The sequence below is a fragment of the Vulpes lagopus genome, chromosome 7 (genome assembly GCF_018345385.1).
Source record: "Vulpes lagopus strain Blue_001 chromosome 7, ASM1834538v1, whole genome shotgun sequence".
NCBI lineage: Eukaryota > Metazoa > Chordata > Mammalia > Carnivora > Canidae > Vulpes > Vulpes lagopus.
The window spans coordinates 60,046,289-60,069,443 of NC_054830.1; the positions used below are offsets into that span (position 1 = coordinate 60,046,289).

A 23,155-nucleotide genomic window follows, 5' to 3' on the forward strand; every position below is an offset into this window, starting at 1 on the left:
TTTATTTATTCATAGAGACAGAGAGAGAGAGAGGCAGAGACACAGGCAGAGGGAGAAGCAGGCTCCACGCAGAGAACCCGACGTGGGACTCGATCCAGGGTCTCCAGGATCACCCCCTGGGCTGCAGACGGTGCTAAACCGCTGAGCCACCCGGGCTGCCCCCCTTAGTATCTTCCATAGAGAAGACGGGCACCTGTGTACTGGGAGGTTTGGCCCAGGGTGTTCATTACCAGACGCCTGTAAAATAATAGTGAAAATAGGAGGAGTGGCCTGGAGAGCCACGTGTAGGTTCACGCGTAAATGCGCCGTGGTTTATTGATGACGCGGTCCACTCTGGAGTAATTAAAGAGAGAGAAAAGCACGACGATTTTGTGTACGTAAACAATTCTGTAGGGGGTTTTGCTGGGACGCGAGGCAAGTCACAGAACATTCCCTATAGCAGCGTTCCCCAAATGTATTAAACACACACGCATGCGGCCACACAAAGCGATGTATTTTTTTTTAAAGAGTATATTAATACACACGTAAATGTAAAAAGAAAAATCAGGAAGCTTTTAGCATGATAACGGCGATTATCTATAATTAAAACCTTTTTTTAAAAAAAAACAAAGAAACTGCATTCACGTATCGCTTGGCTAATTAAACATAAATGAACTGTCATTAGGAAATATTATGATGGAAACTTATGGACCTTGTTTGGGATGTGTTCAGGAAAGTACCCAATTAAGATCACTGTTGTAGATATTTCAGGAAAATGAGGCCTCCGGTGAGGCTGTCTTGTCCGGCGGCCAAGAGGGGAAGGCGTGAGAGAGAAGGAGAGAAGGAGTCAGTAGGGAAGGCGAGGTGGGCAAGAAGGAAGGAAGGAGACAAAGAAACAGTGAAGGGAAACAGTGGGTGCAGGAGGGGGAGGGGGGCGACGTCCCTGATCCCGTCTCCCCAGCTGGCGTCGAGCGGCCCATCAACAGCAGGTGCCCGCAGACTCTTGGAGCAGGAGCAACGTCTCCAGCCAACGCTAGGGCACTAACTCAGCAGTTGTCATGGGTGACGGGGTCCCCGTGAGGATGTGGAAGGGCTCCGGGTGGGGTGGCCCGGGAGCCAGCACCCGGTGTGCTGCACCGGGACCCCCCCACCCCCAGCCCCGCAGCGAGTCCATCTCAGGACGAGTCTGGGAGGGTCCGTCTCGGTAAGACCGTGCACAAGAAACTCGCCCACCTCACTTCCTAGCACCTCGGCATCACCTGAATGGTCCGAATGGGCTGCCTGCCCGGCGCTGTGGGCCCGCACATGCTTCATGAGCCGTGACTGTGTTTGGGGTCCTGGGGCGACCGGGGACAGACATGGACGGAATGAGGTCTGAACCCTAAACCCTAATGAGGTCTGCAGGCTCACGGTCGGTGGGGACGATGTTCACACCCCAACGAGGGACTCAGTAGATGACGCGGCGCAGACGAACCACAGAACTTCCTCGGCGGTTGGAAGAGGTCCTGGTCGTGTGAAGCTGGACTTTTATGAGCCTGAAACGCCGATTAAAAGAGGAGAAGAACTGTCTTTTCTGATGCGCACTATGACCTCCAACCGTCTGTGACCAGAGATAGAGTTCTGAGATAGCCCAAGGTGTGGTGCAGACAGACCTGAGTTCAAATCCCGGCTCTGGTTTGGGCAAGTCACTTTCCTGTCTAACCCTCGTAGATATAAATGGAGATGAGATGGGATTTAACCCACGGGGTCACCGTTAATAGTAATAGTATGATTATGTGACGTAGAGCAGCGTATGTGTGTGTCTGTGCTACGTAAGCGTGTTTGTATGTACGTAAGCTGCGGGTATATTTCATATTCACGTGTACTGGACGTGCACATGCGTGTATAGGCTTATATATCGCCCTACACAGTATATACATACACACATGTGTGTGTTGTGTGCATGCACGTGTGCACACGTATGCAATTTAGAAGATCGTCCATATTAATTGCCAAATTTACTCTCTGTGACCTCGAGCCACCTCCTGATGCTTTATGATTCCGACAGAGTCACATTCCTCTCTGAGCCCCAGGTTCCTGGCTTGGAGAAGGGGACGCACTAGGTCCTGTGCCCGTTTTCTCATTTGAGCCGCGGGGCTGCCCTGGGAGGTGGGCGGGGCTGGAACTCCCCGTCCCAGTCTACACCCGGAGGGACCTCACCAGGGTTGCCCAGGAAAGGAATGGGAGTTCCTCCAACTCTGCACGTGGTGTCTCCCGGAGCAGGGCCGGGGCCCCAGTGCAGGGACGTGAATCCAGACCCCCCCAGCTCTGTCCATTGGCAGAAGCACAAGGGCTCCCAGGTTCTCTGCGGTCTCTATCACATCTCTCTTAGTCACCGTGGTGGAGCCGCTTCACTCTGGCCTTCGTTTTGTTTTTCCTCCTACAGTTGGCCTCCCCCTCCTGTGCCCTCACATCCCAGTGCCCTGCTTTCCCCGGCTGGGTCTGGGTCGCTCAAGGTCAGAGGGGGAGGGCTGGCTTCTCCCTCTGCCCTCCTTCCCTGTCCGTGCTCTCTATTTCCCTGGGCTGGGAAACCCCGGCCGTTTAGAGAACAGGCCCGGCGGGTGGGGTGCAGGGGGGGTGCGGGGAGGTCCCCTTGGCTGGGCAGTCTGGGAAATGACTCAGGATGCACAGAACGTGATTGACCCAGTAAGGTGAGACCCAGGCGGATTCACTGCCCCCTTGGGCCCCTGCTGCAGCCTGTGTGCGGGCGTCCAACACCAGCCCGTTCGAGTCTGCATTTCGATAGTCGGTTTCGGCTCTGTCGGGCCCTGAGAGGACGCAGGTGGAGGGGACTGTCCTTCGGGAGCTCTTCTTCCAGGAGGAGCGTAGGGCGCGGCCGAGGAGGGTGGAATGGTTGCCAAGAGATTCGGCCCGGCTGGGTGACCTTGGGCCAGTAACATAACCTCTCGGAGGCTGGTATGTTTGCATCTTCATCTTGGCCTTTTGGCTGGAACAGTCGAATGAGATGATATTTAAGGCACAGGGTTCCCAGGAGGTGGCTGACAGTTGGCATATAGGAGCGAGAACTAAGGAGATCGTCATCAAAACAGGTTCAGCTGGAGACGCAGCCCGGCTGTCGCAGATCTGGGGGTGTCCCTGCAGGAAGCCGCGCCCGAGGGCCGCGGGGATGCAGTGGACCGTTGTGCCGGGCCTGCAAGCCTGTTGACCCCGTCCCATCCCTCCCCCTGCGGTTTTCAGTCCAGCCTCCACCCCTTGCTCACAAGGTCCCCCCCCCGGGAATTCCTCGATCCCCTTTCTTTGCTCACTCAGATCCTCAACACCCCAAAACCCAGCCCAACCCTGCCCTTCCATCTGCCCTCTGAACTTTGGTGGCCTCGTTTTGCATTCAGATTAAGAATCACCCAGGCCTGGGCCCCTGGGGGGCACAGTCAGTGAAGCATCTGCCTGTGGCTCAGGTCATGATCTCAGGGTCCTGGGACCGAGCCCCGCGCCAGGCTCCCCACTTTAGAGCAGAGTCTGCTTCTCCCCCTCCCTCTGCCCCTCCCTCCTTTCATGCTCACTCTCTCTCCTCTCAAATAAATAAATAAAATCTTAAAAAAAAAAAAAAATCACCCAGGGTTCACACTTACTTGCTCCCTACTTGCCTTGCAGAATCCTAGTACGTGTTGACCAGGATCGCTGTCATGGAGCGACGGGGAAGTATTTTTCAAACCTTTGATTTTGTAGATGGGGAAACTGAGTCCCAGAGAGGAGAAACAGCGTGCCCAGGTTGATAGAACTCTTGGACGATAGAGCCAGACATGGGATCCCGGATTAGTTCTGTTTTCTAGAGTTATCTGAGTTTTTTTTTTTTTTTTTTTTTTAATCTCCTTAGGTAGATTATAAATTTCTGGAGTTTGTACCCAGCAGGCAGTGGGTGCTGACAGCTGCTAGGACCCTGCTCGGGCCCCGAAGCCCCTGCTGCTGGTGTGATTTCCGCTCCCGCCTTTGGAGGGGCCCAGGGAATCGTCGTGCACACTTTTCCCCCTGGCCTGCGTTCTCTGACCTAAGAGCCACCTCCGAGCACAGAGGACCTACACAACTAGGTTTAGCTCAGGCTTAGCACCTGCATTCTTACTATAAACATAATATAACGTCAATACAGACTACCCTGGGTTATCGAATGGAGAGAGGGGCAGGGGCACTTTGATGGAGAAGCGCTGCTCCTGCAGTGTGGCCTGTGCGGCCAGATTGGCCACGGGGGAAGCTGGTCCTTCACGTTTGTTGCCAGGGCAGGAAACGTGGGGAGAAAATGCCTGCAAGTGGCCAGTTCCACACACACCGAGCCCGTGTCCCCTGTGGGCTGCCCCACGACCACGTTGTGCCTCGGCAGCTGCCTTTCCTTCCCCTTGGGGCTGGCCCGTCGGGACTTGCAGGTGGTGTCCCGAGCCATCCCCGCCACCTCCGCTCTCATGAACTCGGCATTGGCCACTCACACGCTCTATTCAACGCGGGTGTCCCAGACCGGCCGCCCCAGCAAGATGTCACCTGGAGGTGCAGTATATATACTTACCTTAAAAAAAATAACGTCCCCCCGACTTTTTATTTGGGGAAAAAAAATACTTTCGAAACAGTTTTTTTTTTTTTATTTCAAAATATTTTTAAAAAGGAAAGAAGAAGAGAATCAACAACCTTGGATTCTTTACCTAGATTTGAAAAGCATTGACGTTTAGCTACTCCTGCTTCCTTCCTGTCTCTCTCCCGGTAAATGGGGTCTTCGTAGCTTTAGGAGACTCTGTTCCACCAACTGGGACAAACAGGAGCCTTTTGCCAGCATCTGTTTGCAAGGGAATCTGCAGCCGGAGGGAACGTTCTCTAAATGGGTGGTCTCCTTACGTGATTCCCCTGTTTGTGACTTCCTCAGGGTGAAACCTGAGCCTAAATGTTTTCAGTGCCCCTTGTGATGGGCCCAGTGTCCATGGCTCTAGCACCGTCTTGTGCCACGTCCACCCAGCCCTCCACCCTACATCCCCCTGCTTGCCTCTAAACTTCTCTTATTCCCTCAGATGCATCACGATCTCTCTCACCTCTGGGCTCTTCCCTCTTCCTAAAATACCCCTCTCCCTCCTCTGCCTGTGGCTAAACATCTCTTCAGCCAGGAGTTTACATCTCCCCTCCTCCAGGAAGCCTTCAGGAGAACCTCTAGATTAGGTCAGGTGCCACAGCTACGTAAATCCCATTACTCCGCTGTGCGTCCCCCAGCAAAGACCCCGCCGTACCGTAATGTAGTTTATTATAATTATTTGTTTCTTGTGCTTACTCTGTCTTCCTGATAGACTGTACACACCACAGGCCGCAGGCCGGGTCCATTTCTCCCAGCCGTATCAGCAGCACCAGTTTCTGGCTCAGTTTTTTTTTTTTTTTTTTTAAGATTTTACTTATTTATTCATGAGAGACACAGAGAGAGAGGCAGAGACACAGGCAGACGGAGCAGCAGGCTCCATGCAGGGAGCCCGTCGTGGGACTCGATCCCAGGTCTCCAGGATCACGCCCTGGGCTGAAGGCAGGTGCTAACCCGCTGAGCCACCCGGGCTGCCCTCTGGCTCAGTTTTTAGTGAGTGGTAGACAAATATTGGTTGGCTGAACAGATCTTCACTCAGATCACTTTTGAAAATGAGTATGGGTGGGAGCCTGGATGGCTCAGCACATTGAGCATGAGACACTTGATTTTGGCTCAAGTAATGATCTCAGGGTGGTGAGGTCAAGCCCCACATTGGGCTCCGCGCTGGGCGTGGACTCTGCTTGGGATCCTCTCTCTCCCTCTCCCTTGGCTCCTTGCTCCCTTTGCATGAGAGCGTGTGCTCGCTCCCTCTCTCTCAAATAATCTTAAAAAAAAAAAGTGAATAGAAGGACTTCAAATATATTTCCCACCCAAATCTCTTTCTGCAAATCCAGATTTATATATCCAGCTGCACAATGGCCATCTCCCTCGGCTGCCCGGTGGACGTGTCCGCATGTCATGTCCAAAGCTCTACTCCTGACCGCCCCTCCCAGTCGCCAGCCACATCCCTCCTGCCCATGGCTTCCCCGTCTCAGTTGAGGGAAGGTCGACATTTCCAGTTGCTTAAGCCAAACCCTTTGTCTTCCTTGATCCCCCTGGTTCTCTCTCCCCCTCCTCTAATCCACTAGGAAAATCCTACTTTTGCTACTTTGAAAATACAAATCCGGAGTCGGACCCCGTCTCAGGTGCTCTCCTGTCGCTCCCTCCTCTCTCCTGGGTGATGCAGGAGCTTCCTGCTTCTGCTTCCCACTGCTTCTGCTGTCCCACTTCGGTTTTCAGTGCACAGTGAGCTTTGCAAAAGCTACGAGAGCTCGTGTCACCCACTGAGCCCAGTGCCCCGCGATGGCTCCCATTCATTTCATGGTGAAAACCGGCGTCATCCCAGGGCTCAGGAAGGTCTCAGGGGGCCAGAACCCTGTTTTCTCTCTGATGTTACCTCCTCCCACTCCCTGCCCCTCCCTCGCCAGCTCTTCCTCTGTAGCCTCTGCTTGGAAAGCTCCTCTGCCAGGCGTCGACACACAAGAGCCTGCGCTCCCTCTGCTTCTGGTCTTTCCTCAGGGGCACCTATCTTGATCGTCCTCTTGGGGACTGCACCCCCTTCTGCCATCACTCCGGTCACCCTTGCCCTGCTCTCCCATTCCTTGTTTCCATGGTATTGATCCCTTCTTATTTTCCTCGCTTAAAACAATTTTTTTAAGGCCTCCTGCTAGAAAAGAAGCTTTGTAAGGGAAGGATCTGTGGATGATTCGTGCTCAGACATATCTCGAGCTTAGACGAGTGTCTGGTTCTTACTAAATACTTGCTGAGCGAATGCATGAATGAATCAATGACGCATGCAATGACTGCATGCGTGAGTGAGTGGTGTGACAAAGTAGAGAGAGCAGAGTTCAAGGTCACGTGTACCTGGAGTCCCCTGGCCCTCCTGGCCCGGCTCTTGTTGACTCCGTGGCCTCGGACAAGTCCGATCGCCCTTGGAGCTTTATTTCTATACTTAAAAAATGGAGTAAATAAAACTCTCTACACGTAGGGCAGCTTTGAGGATTAAACTCAGGTATTTGAAATGTGCTTTGCAAACTGGAAGGCACTGTATAAATGTTAGCTTAAAAGGAGGAGGGAGGAAAAAGGGAAGGAAAAAAAAAAAAAAGAATAGAAATCACGAAGTAAGAGTGACCAGCAGGGAATGGCGTGAGCAAACTCCCACGATCCCAACGCAAGCACTGGAGGGGATAAGACACCAGTAAAAATGAAGTGGAAGGCACTCAGGCTACAAGTGCTTCATGCCCCGGAGGAAGGGGAGGGTGAATCATCTCACGAGCATTTACAAGGAATCTAGAAATTGCAAGTCACTGCATCCGGAGCTGAACCGGCGCTGATGATTGCGCAGTGTTTGATGAGGACAAAGCCCACCTGGAAAAAAAAAAATTCTAATTCAGGGTCACGAGAGGTCCGGGTGCCTGCTTTGGGAATGCAGAGGAGGGAAGGATAATAATGATTATAGGATAAGAGCCTTTATGGGCACGTCTATGGTCTACGTGGCCAGCCCTTTACATACGTCTTCTCCAAAAGGAAACTCCTGGAGGGTGGGGTGGGGGGGACCGTTACTGTGTAGGAAACAAGCCCCGAGACTCTGCGTGACTGATGCAAAGCCATGGGGCTGATCGGAGGCAGAGTCAGCACCTGAACCCCATTCGGACCTTATTTCCAGGCCTGACCTCTCTCTCCTAAATCTTAGTAACTCTCATATTTTGCTTTAAGATGGAAGAGTTAGGGAAAGCTCCATAAGTGAAATAGGATTTTATTTCGGCCTTGACGGGTGGGATTTGGACAGGTGAATCCTCTCATGCCTTCGACACATAGTCACCGAGCGCCTGCTAAGTGCTGGGCGCAGGTCATGGCTCTTGCAGTGAGCCGTCCAATGACTGCAGTGGTGCCCGTGTTCTGGAGTTGGTGCTGTGCTGGGGAAATGGGCGGGGGCCGGAAAGATAATAGGGTGCAAGCAAATGGATGGGGCACCTGCAGACAGTGACTGGATTGCCACACGTAAATGAAAATTGGGTGATGGGTTGGGGGCTAGGTGAGTGTGGCGGCCAGAGATTGGTGCCCGAGCCTTGGACGCTAAGGGGGCAGCACAGCAGAGATGCGGGGATGCGGGTCCCCTGCAGGCCACGAAGGCATGGAAGGCCAAGGCCCGGGAGGAGGACGGTAGACAGGGAAGCTTCCGTTCATAGAAACTGCGGTGGGGAGGTCTTTATTTTGGGTTAATTAAGACACTTTCTTTGTTCACTTGGCTCACCTTCTCGGTGCCTTTGCTGGACCCTTGTCTTTTCCGGGCTCTCAGTCCTCGTAGCTCTTCTGTATCCATGCCCACATTTCGATGACTTCTGTTCTTATTTTCTCTAGTGGCTTTACAGGATCTATCCTGATGATTCACTTTTATAGCCCCAGCCCGGACCCCTCCCCCGGGCCCCCGACGCCTCCACCCAGCTATTTAATAGCCTTCTTTAATGTGTCATATCAAAGTCTGAATTCTTGGGTTCTCCTTTCAAATGTGTTCCTCCACCAGCAGTCCCATTTTCATCTGACCCACTTATCTGTACCCCATGCCAGAAGTGTCTAGGATTCTCACCTCCCTTTTGCACCCTCCACCCACAGACTCCATAGATTTCACTTACAAAATGCATCTCCGCTATTCTCGCCAACCCGACCGGTGGCAGCCTCCTCCAGGCCACCGTCAGCATCATCTGGACCGCTGCAGTGGCCACCTAGTGACATCCCTGCTTCCAGCTGTGTCACCCCCCACCTCCGGCTCTTCCTCACAAAGCAGCCGGGCTGATCCTCTGAAGCCCGACTCCTATTCCGTCATGCTCCTCAGATCCCTCCGGTGGCTTTCATGTCACTTATACAGGATCCAGAGTCCCGCGGTGGTCCCCTCGGGCTGCTTCATGTGGCCCCTGCTCCCCCTCCCTGGGGTCCCTCTCCCAATGGTCTCTCTGTCGTTTCTCAACTACTCTCAGCTCTCCCGTCCACCCTCCTCGTGCAGAACGCATCGTGTAACAGAGACAGAAAGACGTAAACAGGCAATTTTGGTACAAGGTGATACGCGTTGATTGGAGAAGGACAAAGTGCTATTGATGAGTAGGGATGCCTGGAGGTCAGAGCGGGCTTGTATATTTGATGGAACTTATCATTTTTTTTTGATGGAACTTAATAAAGGATAAGCCTGTCCACTTGGTCGGGCCGGGAGCAGATTGGGAGTCCAGGGGAGGCTGGCAAGGTAGGCAGGACCGGCCGTGCAGGGCGATGCCCTCAGAATTCAGAGGTCTGGGCTGCATCTTAGGCAGTGCTTGGCCTCTGAGTGTTCACAGGACCGTAGGGGAGGTGAGGGTGGGCGGTGCTCGGCATGAACGGGCCCTGGCGCAGGTACATCTGCAGTTGAGTAACGGGGTGGGGGCTCCTCTGGGAGCTCCTTTGGGGCCGGGAGTCTAACTCTGGTCATGAGACGTCTTGAATGGGAATCCAGAGACTTCCCTGTGTATTCTGTAGACGGCGGGGACTCATTGACAGCTTCCCAACAGAGTGGAGGCGGCGGCACGAGCCAACCCGCAGTTCGAGAAGATAGTTCTGGCTGTAATACGTGGAAGAATTGTAGGGCTGTCAAGCAGAAGCAGGGGAGCCAGGTGGGTGGCATTGGCGCCCTCGTGGATCTTGGCTGAGAATCTTGTTTTTTTTTAACCTCAAGAGTCCTTTCTCTGGACTTATCAATCGTGCTACCGATTGGGCAATGGGAACATGAGGGCACGGAGGTGTCAAGGACTAATTCCAAAATCCCCCACTTCTGAGGCTTCCATCGCCGCCTCTGCCTCCGCGTGGGACAGGCTGCGGTCATAAATAGAAACAGGAAGTCACCACGACTTGGACAATTTGGAAAAGGGTCCTCAGGTACCTTGCCAGACTCCAGGGGTGGAGTGTTGGCAGTGAACCGGTCTGATCACGGGGGGTGCCCAAGAACAGGAGCTTCTCGGGGCTGGAAGGAAGAGATCCATTCATAAACTCATTCATACCGCCTTGACTTATTTAAGAATTATTTATTGGGTACTTTGTAAGTTCCGGGAATATGCTAGAGCTGAACACAATAGATACGCTTTCTGCCCCATGGAAGTTACTGTCTAGTGGAGGGGATGAGGGGTACATCACTGCCAGCCGGGTTCACTGGTCTAGGGGACTTCCTGTAGAAGTCACTTTCTGGCCGAGGCCCCAGTACATTGGAGAGCAGATTACTAGAAGGGAATGGAACAGGAGGTAGTCCAAGGTGGGGGAGGCCTCAGAGGGCCCTCAGTCCTGGGGTTCCCTGTTTTACTCTACAAGGGTCACCCGGGAGTTTGTTAAAAAGGCAAAGGCGGGGAGGCCCCTGGGGGGCTCCCACCCTTCACTCAGGCCGTGACCCCGGGGTCCTGGGATCGAGTCCCGCGTTGGGCTCCCTGCACGGAGCCTGCTTCTCCCTCTGCCTCTCTGTGTCTCATGAATAAATTCATAAAATCTTTTTTATAAAAAAGGGCCAAGGCAGAGACTCTGACTTGCTGGGTTTAAGTGAGCTCTTGTTTCTGTATTTTTTATTTTTTATATTTATTTATTTATTTATTTAGTTAGTTCCTGTATTTTTTTAAAAAATATCTTATTTATTGGAGAGCAAGAGAGCGAGCATGAGTGGGGGAGGGGCAGAGTGGGAGAGAGGGGGAGCGGAAAGATCTCCAGACACTCCCCACCGTGGGGCTTGAACACGTGACCCTGAGATCCTGACCTGAGCCGACATCAGGAGTTAGGCACTTAACCGACTGAGCCACCCAGGTGCCCCTTGTTTCTGGATCTTAACGTGGATCCCCGACCCAATTCTGATGTAGGTGGCCTACGGGCCTCACTTCACAAAGCACCAATAAAATCTGAGTCTGAGAGTCTTCAAATTGGGCGTAGGCTGAAGGGCAGGGCAGAGAGGCGAGACTCGGGGTTCTGCAACCACCCCGTCCCCAGAGTTCTCATATAACCTATTTGGCGACAGATTTATTGGAATATTGTCCTCTGTGTTCTCTCCAGAAAAATGCAAGTTCTTGGTCCCTGTTGTTTGTTCACTTCTGCAGTAGCCGCCGCACCTAAAATAGGAATCCTGGCCGATGTTCCCAAACAAAGCAACAGAAACTTACTGGAAACAATGAATTAATGAAGCAAACATTTCATGCCCAAACGAAAATTGGGAGGCCGCAAATCCAGCCCAGCTGTCCCTTTGACACATGAGGAAAGTGAAATCCGAAAGGAAGTCATCATTATCTCTGCTGGCCCGGCTTGCTGTGGTACAGAGTCGATTTATGGGGCCTTGGCTCGAAACCGAGCGCCTGTTCCTCTGGACCCAGTGCCGGCCTGTAAGGGGGCCCAACGATCGCAGCCCCGTGCTGAAAAGGCAGGGGGGGCCCAGGAAGGCAGGGTGGTTTAGGAACAGCGTCAATCCATTCACAGGCCCCAGTGCCACAGTCGGGTGGTCAGCTTGTGCGACAGAGTCGGGGTGAAAGGCGTGAGTCCCACCTGGCGTGCACGTAACATTGAGCCCTGATGGAGGTTTTTGCATTTTCTGTTCTGTAGAACGGGGATGGTGGCAAGCGCGTCCCAGCTGGTGTGTAAGTATTCCCGCGAGCTCCGGGTCCGCGTTAGGCGGTCCAGTTCCTTAGGCTCAGGCACAGGGAGCTGGGGAGCCGCGCGTGTCCCATGCCGGAAAACAGCTGTTACCCACGGCTGAGTGTGGGTGCGGGTGGTAGGCATCCGCCTGGGGACCGGGGGGCGGGGGGTGCTCTCCTAGAAAGTGCGGGTCAGCTTGCGCAGGGGTGGGCGAGGACTGCATCGGAGCCGCCGTTGGAAGTTGCTTGTGTGGGGACATCAAGAAAGAGCTGGAGTGTCATTTGATGTGCTTTAGAGGAAAAGAGCACAATTAAAATTCAGAGTATATATATGTAGGGTTAACTGTGCGAGAGACCAGGGGTTCGGCCTCCCTCAGTATGTGTGTGTGCAGGTTTTTTTTTTTTTTTTTTAAGATTTTCTTTATTCATCCATGAGAGATAAAGAGAGGCAGAGACACAGGCAGAGGGAGAGGCAGGCTCCCTGCGGGGAGCCCGATGTGGGACTTGATCCCAGGACCCCGGGGTCACAGCCTGAACCCCTCAGGGCCCCCCCAGTGTGTTTCGACGTGTCATCCAACTAACTCGAAGCTGAAACAAAGCCTGAAACCACTGAGTCTGTAATGTCTTTGCATCCAGCAGCTGTCATCTGGGGGCTTGTGTGAGAGCATCAGGAGTCTCAGGGCCTTTCCTAACCTTCCAAACACACCGCCCTCCCCCCCCCGAGCCCCCTCCGTAGGTAGAGCACTCCCCAGGTGCCTGTGCCTTCTGAGTCCCTCCTCTCAGCCTCTCTTGTCAACCAGGTCTCCGAGGGGCCTCCCGGATTCTGCACCCCGCGGGGCTTTATCCTGCTGTCAGCCCTCCGTCTGCAAGTTAGAGTCCTCGGAGCCATGGCTCTTTTAATTTTTTTTATAAATTTATTTTTTATTGGTGTTCAATTTGCCAACATATAACACCCAGTGCTCATCCCATCAAGTGCCCCCCTCAGTGCCCGTCACCCAGTCACCCCCACCCCATGTCCACCTCCCCTTCCCCCACCCCTAGTTCGTTTCCCAGAGTTAAGAGTCTTCCATGTTCTGTCTCCCTTTCTGATATTTCCCACTCATTTTTTTTTTAAAGATTTTATTTATTTGAGAGAGCATGAACAAGAGACAGAGAGAGAAGCAAGGCGCGGCCGAGTAAATGGGAGAGCAGGACCCAGGAAGCCGAGCTGGGCCCGCCGGCGCCCGGCCGTGTCTGCACAGGCTTGCCCGTGCTTGGCTTCCAACCCTGGAGCCGCGGTGCGCCTGCCTCCCCGGCCGTCCGGCCGCCAGGTCCTGTGGGCCTGTCTGCGACCCTCCCGGAGGGCCTGTTTATTGTTTTCATCATTGCATATCGCGAGTCAGTTACCTTATTTACGGGTCAAATCGTAAATTCCACTTGGAACGTTTATTTTCATAACTCAGGTGTAATCTGGGCATTAAAAAAAGAAAATCAGTTCCCTCTAATTTGTATTTAAATAATGACTTCGTTGTTTAGGTCTAGTGGCGCTCCAAGCAGGGTGTGTGAGAAAACATCCTTGTTTTCTAATTTGCTTTGGCCCCGGGAGTCTAAAAGTGTTTCTAGGGTAAGGGAATCTTGTCAAACACACACACACACAGAATTTACTGATCTGTTTGGAGCAGCTCAATCTATAAATCTTTGATCCGGCCTCCTTGATTATTTTCCTTAAAAAATGTGTTACTCGACGGCCACATGGATGGGTTACATCCGGGGCAGCCAACTTCTCCTGCACAGGCCCGCAGTAAATGCCTTAGCGGCCCCGGGGTCTCTGTTGCAACGACTCACTTCCGTCCCGTTGTCTGAAAGCAGCCACAGACATTTCACAGACGAGTGGCCGTCACCGTGTTCCGATAACATTTTAGTTACAAAACAGGCAGTGCGACAGCTTCGGTCTGTGGGTCACAGTTTGCTGGCCCATGAGCGAGACCCTTTTTTGAGGACTCGGTTCATCCCCAGTGCTTGACGTGGAGCCAGAACCTCGGTGAATGAGTAGGGGCGACGGGTATTTCTCAACCAGGTTAAAATAAGGACGGAAAAGGGAAGCTTCCTCTGTAGGGAAACAAAAGAAGGACCTCGCTGGGCATGTGGGTCTGGGCAAGGCTCTGGGATGGCATTGGGCTTGCTGACACCAAAATACCTGAACGAGCAATTGGCAGTTAGATGCAGTATTACTTGCCGGGGAGGTTGGTCGTTGTTTTTTGTTTCTTTCTTTTTCCTTTTTTTTTTTTTTTTTTTTTCCCGTAAAAATCTGCACCGTGACCAGAGGAAGTGAGCAGAGGTCTGGCTGTGCAAGACCTGGATTTGAAGGTCTCTGCTATTCCCAGCTCTGTGTCCCTGGGAAAATTATCTCCCCTCTCAGGCTCTCCACGTTTCCATCCACGGATTGAAGGCCGTACACGAAGACGTCCTCCGTGGGCCCTTGGAGCTCTCAGATTTTGTGGACTGAAAGAGAAAATTCGTATAATTGCAATGTTTAATGGGATTTATGATAATTGGAGAATAATTGCTGCTCCCAACTTTTATTAATCTATATTTAGTTATGAGTCATGCTTTCACAATAGATGCTTTGGAAATAAGCAGGGAGACAAATTGAGTAAACAGAATTTTAAATATTTTATTTATATGCGGTTTGTATAATCCCTGGAGCCCGTGAGCATATTAAGATCATTTAAAATATCCATTAAAAGTTATGTGTTATGCGACAAACTCCCCTTTCAGAATGCCTCGCCAAAGGATGACTAGCTAACATTTATTGAGTAGCTACTACCGCCAGATTAATTGCGTTCATTATGCCGAATCCCCCCAGCAGCCCTGCGAGGTAAGTCCTAGGATTCCTGTGGCCCCGGCCGAGCCCCGAGAGGCGGGGGGGCTTGCAGAGGACCCCCCGGCTGGCGGATGGCCGCGTGCTCACCCCGAGCCAGGCCTTGGCGCCCGGGCCTGTGCTCCTTACCGGAGGGGCCCGCTGCGTGGCCCCACTGCTGGTGCCCAGTGGAATGAGTGGCTCGCTCCTGCCTGAGCTCCCATGTCGCGTTCCGCTGTGCCACAGCTTCCCCCTGGCCTGGTGACCCCACATTGGGCAGGGGAGGGAGGACCCAGGCGGAGAATCGTGCCTCCGGCCTTTCTGTCCCAGCACGGGTGTGCGGCGTGGCCCCGGGTCCCCGGCCTGGGCCTCGACCTCCCCGACTCGCCGGGGTGCAGGCAGTACTGTCCCTCCTCCGGGTCGTTGGAAAGATGAGGTGTAGGGTGACAGCTTTGTAAGGGACCGAGTGCCCTCAAGACCCCACACCGTGGAGGCGATGGGTCCGGGCTGTGGGTCAGGATAGAAGACCCCCGGGTGTGAGATCGCAGACCCCAGGTTTGCGTCTCTCCCGCCACCAGTGGTGTGTGGCTTTGGGCACATCCTTTCCCTCTTGTCCTTTATTTGCCGCATTTGGGAAATGACAGGAATATCCATGGTCGGTGGCTCCCAAAGCTGTTCCGTCGTGAGGTTTGGGGATGTTTCGGCGGCGAGATGGCTCAGACGGTCGAGGGCAGCTCAGGAAATAGGCGACACGCCTGGAGAGCATAAAGCAGGTGCATCCCCATCCCTCCACCGCACCGCGGCCCTCAGTAATGGGGTTCCATGAAGAACCCCACTTGCTTTTCAGCAACTGGTCCATTTATTTAAAAAAAATTTGCACCATTACTGGGGTGCTTGTTGTTTCTTTTTTTTTTAAATTTTTTTTATTGGAGTTCAGTTTGCCAACATATAGTAACACCCAGTGCTCATCCGCCAAGTGCCCCCCTCCATGCCCGTCACCCGGTCACCCCCCCCCGCTTGTTCGTTCCCCAGAGTTAAGGGTCTATTCTTCGCTCTCGAGTTTCTACTCGGTGAGAAGCCTGTAGCCCCATCCCAAGGACACGCTTCTCCTGGTTTCTCGGAACCTTATCCCAGAAGAGCCCTCGGAGCGGCTCCTGGGCTGCTGGGGCAGCAGGAGTGGCACCCCTCTCCCTCTCGCCAACACGCCCCGGGGAGAGGAAGGCGGCCGTGCACGGGCAAGAAGGATTCTTCTATCTGCACAGTTGGGTCGGTGTCTGTTCATTAGAGTGAAGCTCTTCCCAGTGATGTTTTCAGAGTGTTTTCTGCTCCTCCCCTCTCCTCCCCCCTCCTCCGCCTGGCCCCAAGTTGTCTGGGGAGAGGCACCCGAGCGCCCCAGTTCCCCCGCTGCCCCCTGCTTCCATTCGGGGCATGGAGGCCACCGGGGACTGTCTCGGACACCCTCACTCGTGAGCTGCATCATTTCCATTTTGCATTTGCCCCCGGGTTCCCCTTCCCTGAGCCGCTGGGGAGCAGCAGGCCCTGAAGGCCGAGAAGGCCACGAAGGCCGCTCGCTCTCCCCACCCTGTCCCGGGTCAGTGTCTCTCCTCCTTCTCCTCCTCCTCCTCCTCCTCCTCCTCCCCCTCCGCGGTCTGCTCTGCTCGCTGCTCCCTGGGGACAACCTGCTGCTAACAGCAGCCCCGTCCCTCCAGCCCCACCACCCAGACACCCGGGGGCTTGTTTGCAATCCACTTCCCAACCGTCAATTAATACAACCAATGGGATTAGCCCCCCAGGAGTGAACAGCGTAACCAGTCATCCCACCCACAAACATTTATCGGGGGCACCGTGTCTAGACACTGACCCGCAGCCCAGGACGGAGCCAGAACCCCAGACAGCCCCGCGTGTAGACTGTAGAGGGCTTGAGCCGCGCGGACTTGCTCCCCGGGCCGCTTCCCCGGGGCACGCGCTCCGCGGCCCGCATGCACTGCACCCCATCTCCTTAGCAGCCACCGTGGGAGGCGCTTGGGTCTCCCGTAGCCTCTGGAGATTGTGTTTCTTCCACAGCTTTGGACAGTTGCCCTATTATCTCGTCGGCACGATGGCCCTTGGCTGTGGTCCCTTCCTTCCTTCGGCTGCCGGGAAGCTCGGAGACCTGTGCAGCCCGGCTCCACCAGGTCAGGAGGGCATGACGGAGTTAAGCTCCCAAGTGAATTTAAGCCAGACTTCAAAATAACATATTTTTCCCCTTAGTTTTCCCTTTTTTTCTGTATTTCTAAGTCTATCCGGTATGTGTGTCTGAAAACCACCTCCAAGTCTTTCTGCTACGACATCAGATTCAGGTAAACAAGCAAGCAACAAAGGGCGCCCAGGTGCCTCCTCAGTCAGGCACCCCACACTTCTGGTCTCGGCTCAGATCTCGGTCCCGGGGTCTGGAGTCCCAGCTGGTCAGGGAACCGACTTCAAGAGCAAACCACAAGCTGCAAGACACACCTTCTAAAGAGTCAAGCGACCCTCGGCTTCTGCAGAGGGCAGGGAGGCCCCCATCACCTCGAAGACGCTGGAGGAGATGCCTACGCGGCCAGCACCTCCCTGGGCCCGGCACCTCCACGGTGCCCCCTCCCAACCCGGGGACTGGAAACTGTGAGCTTCCATCTCATAGGGGAGGAAACAAAAAGGAGGCACTTTATGCAGTTGAAACCTCGCTGGGAGTGGCGCCCGCAAGTAATAAGGAGAGGAGAACGCCAAGGGCAGCCTGCAGCTGCCACAGCCACCCTGTTGCGGTTGACGAACTGCTTCCTGGGCACCTTCGGTTGCCCTCTGAGCCCGGTGTGGGGCATGGCCCGGTCCCTCTCCTCGGGGACCTCAGGAGGGTCCGGGCTGCCCATCGCCCGGTCCTCCCTGCAACCCCAGAGCCAGAGCACTTCCTAGGGCTAGAAGCACAGGGATGATGGCAGGGCCCCGAACCCACCCCCCAGGCTTCCCCGGAGCACCCTGGGAGCAAAGGCCTTCCCGAAGGCACAGCTCAGCCGGGGCAAGGTGGGGGCTGATTCAGGGTTTCCTGGGCCCCGGCGAGCCGGGCTGGGGAGCACCAGATGCCATAAACTTCCTTCCCGGGGCCCAGCACCTGCCACAGGCCCTTGTCTTCCGTGTGTGCGTGTGCACGTGTGCGTGAGTGTGTGCATGGGTGTGCACGAGTGCAGGGGAGCAGAGGCTGCTGAGGAGGGCAGCACCGGGAGGAGTCCTGCAGCCTTGGCCTGAGGATTTTCTCACCAGCCTCATCCTCAGTGTGCGCCCCTGGCCCTTACCCCCCACCGGCCCCCACCCCCTGCCCTCCTGCACCCCCGCCCCACCCCCTGCCCTCCTGCACCTCCCCAGCCCCTCACCTCCCCGCCCCACCCCCTGCCCTCCTGCACCTCCCCAGCCCCTCACCTCCCCCGCCCCACCCCCTGCCCTCCTGCACCTCCCCAGCCCCTCACCTCCCCCGCCCCACCCCCTGCCCTCCTGCACCTCCCCAGCCCCTCACCTCCCCCGCCCCACCCCCTGCCCTCCTGCACCTCCCCAGCCCCTCACCTCCCCCGCCCCACCCCCTGCCCTCCTGCACCTCCCCAGCCCCTCACCTCCCCCGCCCCACCCCCTGCCCTCCTGCACCTCCCCAGCCCCTCACCTCCCCCGCCCCACCCCCTGCCCTCCTGCACCTCCCCAGCCCCTCACCTCCCCCGCCCCACCCCCTGCCCTCCTGCACCCCCCACCCCCCAGCACTGCTGCTCACTAAGCTGTGTGACCTCCGACGCGTTACCTAACGTCCGTGTGTGTAACCGCGGCTCAGTGTGAGGCACGTAGTCACAGGCACACGAACAAACGATGAGTCCTAGATTCGAGTGGTCACACATCTGTCTGTTACCCTGACGTCTGCGTGTTTTCCGCGCACACATGTAATCCCGTGATTGTGTATGTGGTCCTGTAAGCGGCGGTGAGCGGAGGAGGCCGGACTCCTGCTCCGAGGCGTCTGGCGCCCCCGTGGCCTCCTGCGGGTCATCTTGGGCCCAGGAGGCTGTTGCCCCCGTCGCGGAGCGGCTCCGAGCAGCACGACTAACCGAGGCGGTTCCTGCGGACGGGGCGCCTCAGCCGGCGGTTCCCTCCCCTCGCAGGCGGTGGCTCGCGGGCCCCAGGCCGCCCGGGAGGGCCGCCCTCCCTGCTCCCCCTGCGTGGCCGGGGCTCGGGTCCTCTGAGGTCCCTCCTCCTCCGAGGCTGCTGGCTGAGGCCTCCCTGGGCTCCTGGCCACGTGGTCCCTCTGCAGGGCATCTCCCACCCCGGCAGAGAGACACAGAGACACAAAGCCCAAGTCGCAGTGTGCCGCGACCCACCCTGGAGGGAGCACTATCCCACCACGTCCCACCCGCTGGGCGCAAGCCACTGGGTCCCGGGCTGCCCATGCTCAAGCAGCGGCCTTGGTGGCCCAGGGCGGGGCAGGCCAGGGTGTGGGTCCCGTGGGCACCACTCACGTGTCCTCCGCTGGCTGGCGTGTCCCTACCTGCCCCTCTCGCTCCGTCTGGTCGGCCCAGGAGACCTTCCTCAAACCCCCTCCTGCTCGGCGGCCCCCGGACCTCACCCCCGCCCTGTTTCTGCCCGTGGCCTGTAGACGCACGACACGTGGGGCCCACTTGTCATGCCCGCCACCCCGAGCGTCCCTGGCAGCATCCCCAGCAGCGTCCCCCGCCACCCGTGGCCTGGTGAGTGCAGCGCTGACAGCCTGGTCTCGCCGGCGGCAGGACTGACGGGCAGAGGCTCCCCACACGGCCACGGACCCCGACCCTATTCCAGCTCCGAGGCGTTTTCTCCAGAAGCCCCATCCTGGGCGTCGGGGTCAGACTCCCCAGCGGGACCAAGGGGCCCATCCGGGGCCACCTGCCGTCGTGCCCCTGCCTCCTGCAGCCCAGGGCGGCCCATCCACCAAGTGCCCCCGTGGCCAGTCCAGGGCCTTGGCACCCAGGCCGGCGGGGGGCCGGTCGCTCCAGGAGGAGCTTCAGCCCTGGGGGGACAGATGGCAGCCAAGCGACAGCAGCCTGTCGGGGCCCACAGGGTTCTCCTCGCGTCTGGGGCTTGCTCCTGCTGCGCGGCCCGCGAGCCTGTAAGGGTCTCCACGTCTGGGGATTCGTGAGGCCCGGAGCCCACTGCTCGGTCACAGCCATGGGGACCCGGCAGCTTGCAAGGTGTCGTCACCATTCTGTGATGTGCGCACCGAGGAGGAGGAGGAGGAGGAAGAGGAGGAGGAGGAGGAGGAGGAGGAGGAGGGACTGGCAGGATTTCCTCGATCAGGAGATGCCAGGCCTGCCCAGGACGGTGCCACATGGCCTGCAGGATGCACAGAGGCCGAGCTGGGCTCCCAGCCCACGGTCTTTGCCCCGAGTGGAGGGGGAAGGGAAATTCTCCCACAGGGTCTTCGCCTCGTAGCTTGATTTCTTCCGACGGTAAATGCTCACCGGGTGCCTCTTAGAGTGCGCAGCACTCAGCTCTGGGCTAGTTAGCTGGTTTCCGGGTTGTCTGAGGGCTGTGGGCCCGGGACTCCCCATGAACAGTCTTCCTCTGCTCCTTCTTCCTCCCTCCTTCCTCCCTTCCATCCTCCTTCTCTTTCTCCCTCCCTTCCTCCCTCCCTCCCTTCCTCCCTCCCTCCCTTCCTTCCTTCCTTCCTTCCTTCCTTCCTTCCTTCCTTCCTTCCATATTTCCATCCTCCATTCCATCCTCTCTTCCTCCCTTCCTTCCTCCCTTCCATTCTCCCATCCATCCTTCCATTCATCCTTCCTTCCATCCTTCCTTCCTCCCTCCCTTGCTTCTTCCCTTCCTCCCTTCCATCCTCCAATCCGTCCTTCCTTCCTTCCTTCCCTCCATCCATCCTTCTTCCATCCTTCCTTCCTCCCTTTCTTCCATCTTCCCTTCCTCCCTTCCATCCTCCAATCTGTCCTTCCTTCCTTCCTTCCATCTTCCATCCTCCCACCCTTCCATCCTTCCATGCACTCATGTGCTTATTCATCCAGCTGGCATCCGTAAGAGTCCTACCAGGTAACAGGCACCGCGTACCTGGGAAGATTCCATCTCTGGTATCATTCACCGTCTAGTGAGAGAGGTGCATAAGCAGCTGGGCAACAATGACTTTTAAGCTCTGTGAGCACCATGAGAGTGTGAGTGTGTCTGCCTGGCTCGCTACCATGTCCCGCTAGTGAGAACAGTGCTCGGTATATATTTGTTGGCTGAAGAGAATAGAGGGCTCCCGATCTAAGTATCACTTGACGCATATTAAAAACAATTGTTGTCACCCTCTTACCTTGTGGAAAGATGCCCAGGTGGGATGGTTGGGTGAACTTTGCCTTGGGCTTAGAAGTGGTAGGTTAAGGCATTTTTCTCCTCTTTCTTACCCAGGGAGTTTGCCCGTTGGAAGGTGAGGAACACAGCCATCGAGAGGAGAGACCTGGTCCGTCACCCAGTGCCCCTCATGCCAGAGTTTCAAAGGAGCATCCGCCTGCTTGGCAGGAGACCCACCACTCAGCAGTTCATTGATACCATCATCAAAAAGTACGGCACCCACCTCCTCATCTCTGCCACCTTGGGAGGTAGGTTGGCAGATGCTGGGCCAGAGCCTTATCATGCCTTTGGGCCTGGGTTGGAGGGGAGGGCGGGGTGTCCGAGGATCAAAGCCACACCAGCATCTCCTCCTTTGAATGTCACTCCAAAGCACGTATTGCCAGGTAAGCCAAGTTGTCTTGGTTGTCGTGGTCATGTCCGAGCACTTGATTCCAGTCTCTGGGACTCAGTCTAACCTGAGTTTACTAACTTTTGTGGAAGTACTAACTTTTGTGGCTTCACCTTGGAATTAGCTCAATTCGTCAGGGATGCTTAATCTGATTATTGTATTAGTTCCCTTGGAACGTGGTCTAATCTGGGGAAATAATTAAGCTTCAGATGCTGTTTAGAGGATTGCCTTTGTTTACTTAAGTCTGCTTGAGGGACTGATAACTTGAGGTCATCATTTTACAAGTAAGGGTATTGTTTGTATCTTATGTGGGTTCGGAGTAGGTTAATAGGAAAGCTGACTAATTGCTCCATCCTGCTTGGCCTTACGCATCCCTGCCCAGCAAGTCCATCCAATCTTTAGGGGAGTAAGGAGAGACCAAGAGAAGAAAACAAGGAAATACATTTCTGTAAGGGGGGATTTGGTAGAAACGAGTGTATTTTGACCCTTATGGTGCTTGCCTCCGTGCTTCACTTTACATTGTGAGCTTCAACACTTTGGACATTGGTTTGCTGCCCCAGTGACCAGGTCCACTAAATGTGGAGACAGGCTCTTCGGTGGTGGGGCACCGCACCTCCTCCCACTCAGAGCTGCTAGGTTGTATTGAGATTGGGCCCTAGTCCACTAAACCACGCTGGAGTATGGACAGAGGCAGGGGGGTGGACTGAGGTTGGATCATAACATCCCATCTCGTCCTTCAGAGGAGGGGTGAGCCCCACGAGCCGAGACGCCAGAGGACACAGCCCTCCTGAGCTGGGCAGGAGGCCCCAGGAAGGTGGCAGTGCTTTCCAGGCTGAGCACGCAGTGTACATTAGAGGAAGCCCAGGTTTAGGAATCTGACAATGTGGGCAATGTTGGAGGAGAAATCGGTCAGGCACACTCATGTGTCCTCACAATAAGAAAAGCCGGCGTTTATTGTTTGCCCGTAGTCCTTAAAATCTGCAAGTGGAGTCCAGTGATCTCCCTTGTCCAGCTGAGGAAAAGCCAGAAGTCAGAAGACATGTGATTAGCAAGCCACAGAGCCAAGGTTTCTTTTGGTTTGTGGGTTTTGTTCTGTTTATTTAAATTAAAAACACAACACAACACAACACAGTTTACTCCAAGTCTTTAACTTCTTTTTTTTTCTTTTCTGTCCACAAAGCCTGCATTTTTTTTTTGCTTTGTTTTGTTTTGTTTCGACTCAACATCAGTGTCCCTTTAACCAACTTATTCACTGCCCCGCCCCCCGACCCACCCACTCCCAAATCAACCAACCAGTGTGTATTTGTCTCCTGTTGCTAATCAAACATAAAGTTAAGCAGGACTTTGAATGTTAAATCATGTAGTATAAATTATATTCTATTGTAAAGTGAAAACTAAATCACTCTGGACTGAGCATTTCATTAACCTGTACCCCTTCTCTTTGGACTTCTCCACCTTCCATTTCATTTCAATAAATAAATAAATAAATAAATAAATAATAAATAAATAATTCCATTCTTCAATTAGAAGCTGCATTCTGTCCGAGTCCCTGGAAATACCAAATAGCAAAGACCTTTCTTTGGCTGTGAAATATATTTTTAATTTCTCCAAGGCAGAGTGGTGAATTATTCACAGAGCCTTGTTCCTCTTCTGTTTTTACAGCACAACATTTTAAAATATGCAAAGCCTTGGATTGAGTTCCAGTGTTGGACAGCAAGCCCTAAATGTTCCCCCAATCCTCAACGTTGGGGAGTGGGGAGCAGGAAGGGGAAAAGATTTACTGTCGACTGAGCACAGGGTGCCAGACACTGCATGAGGTCCTTCCTACGTCATGTTTTCACTTGCTCAATCATGGAAAAATAATCCTTAGGAGCCTCCTCATGCAAAGGGAG

At 54.8% G+C, this 23,155-nt stretch overlaps 1 protein-coding gene across 2 annotated transcripts in view; it reads left to right on the forward strand.

Moving 5' to 3' along the window:
- Nucleotides 1–23,155, forward strand: part of BRINP1 (BMP/retinoic acid inducible neural specific 1) — a 178,903-nt gene that overhangs the window by 83,956 nt on the left and 71,792 nt on the right. For both annotated transcript variants that reach the window (XM_041760480.1, XM_041760481.1), the window contains one exon: nucleotides 20,933–21,123. In XM_041760480.1, the coding sequence (XP_041616414.1) occupies nucleotides 20,933–21,123 (191 nt within the window). The remainder of the gene's footprint in view (nucleotides 1–20,932; nucleotides 21,124–23,155) is intronic.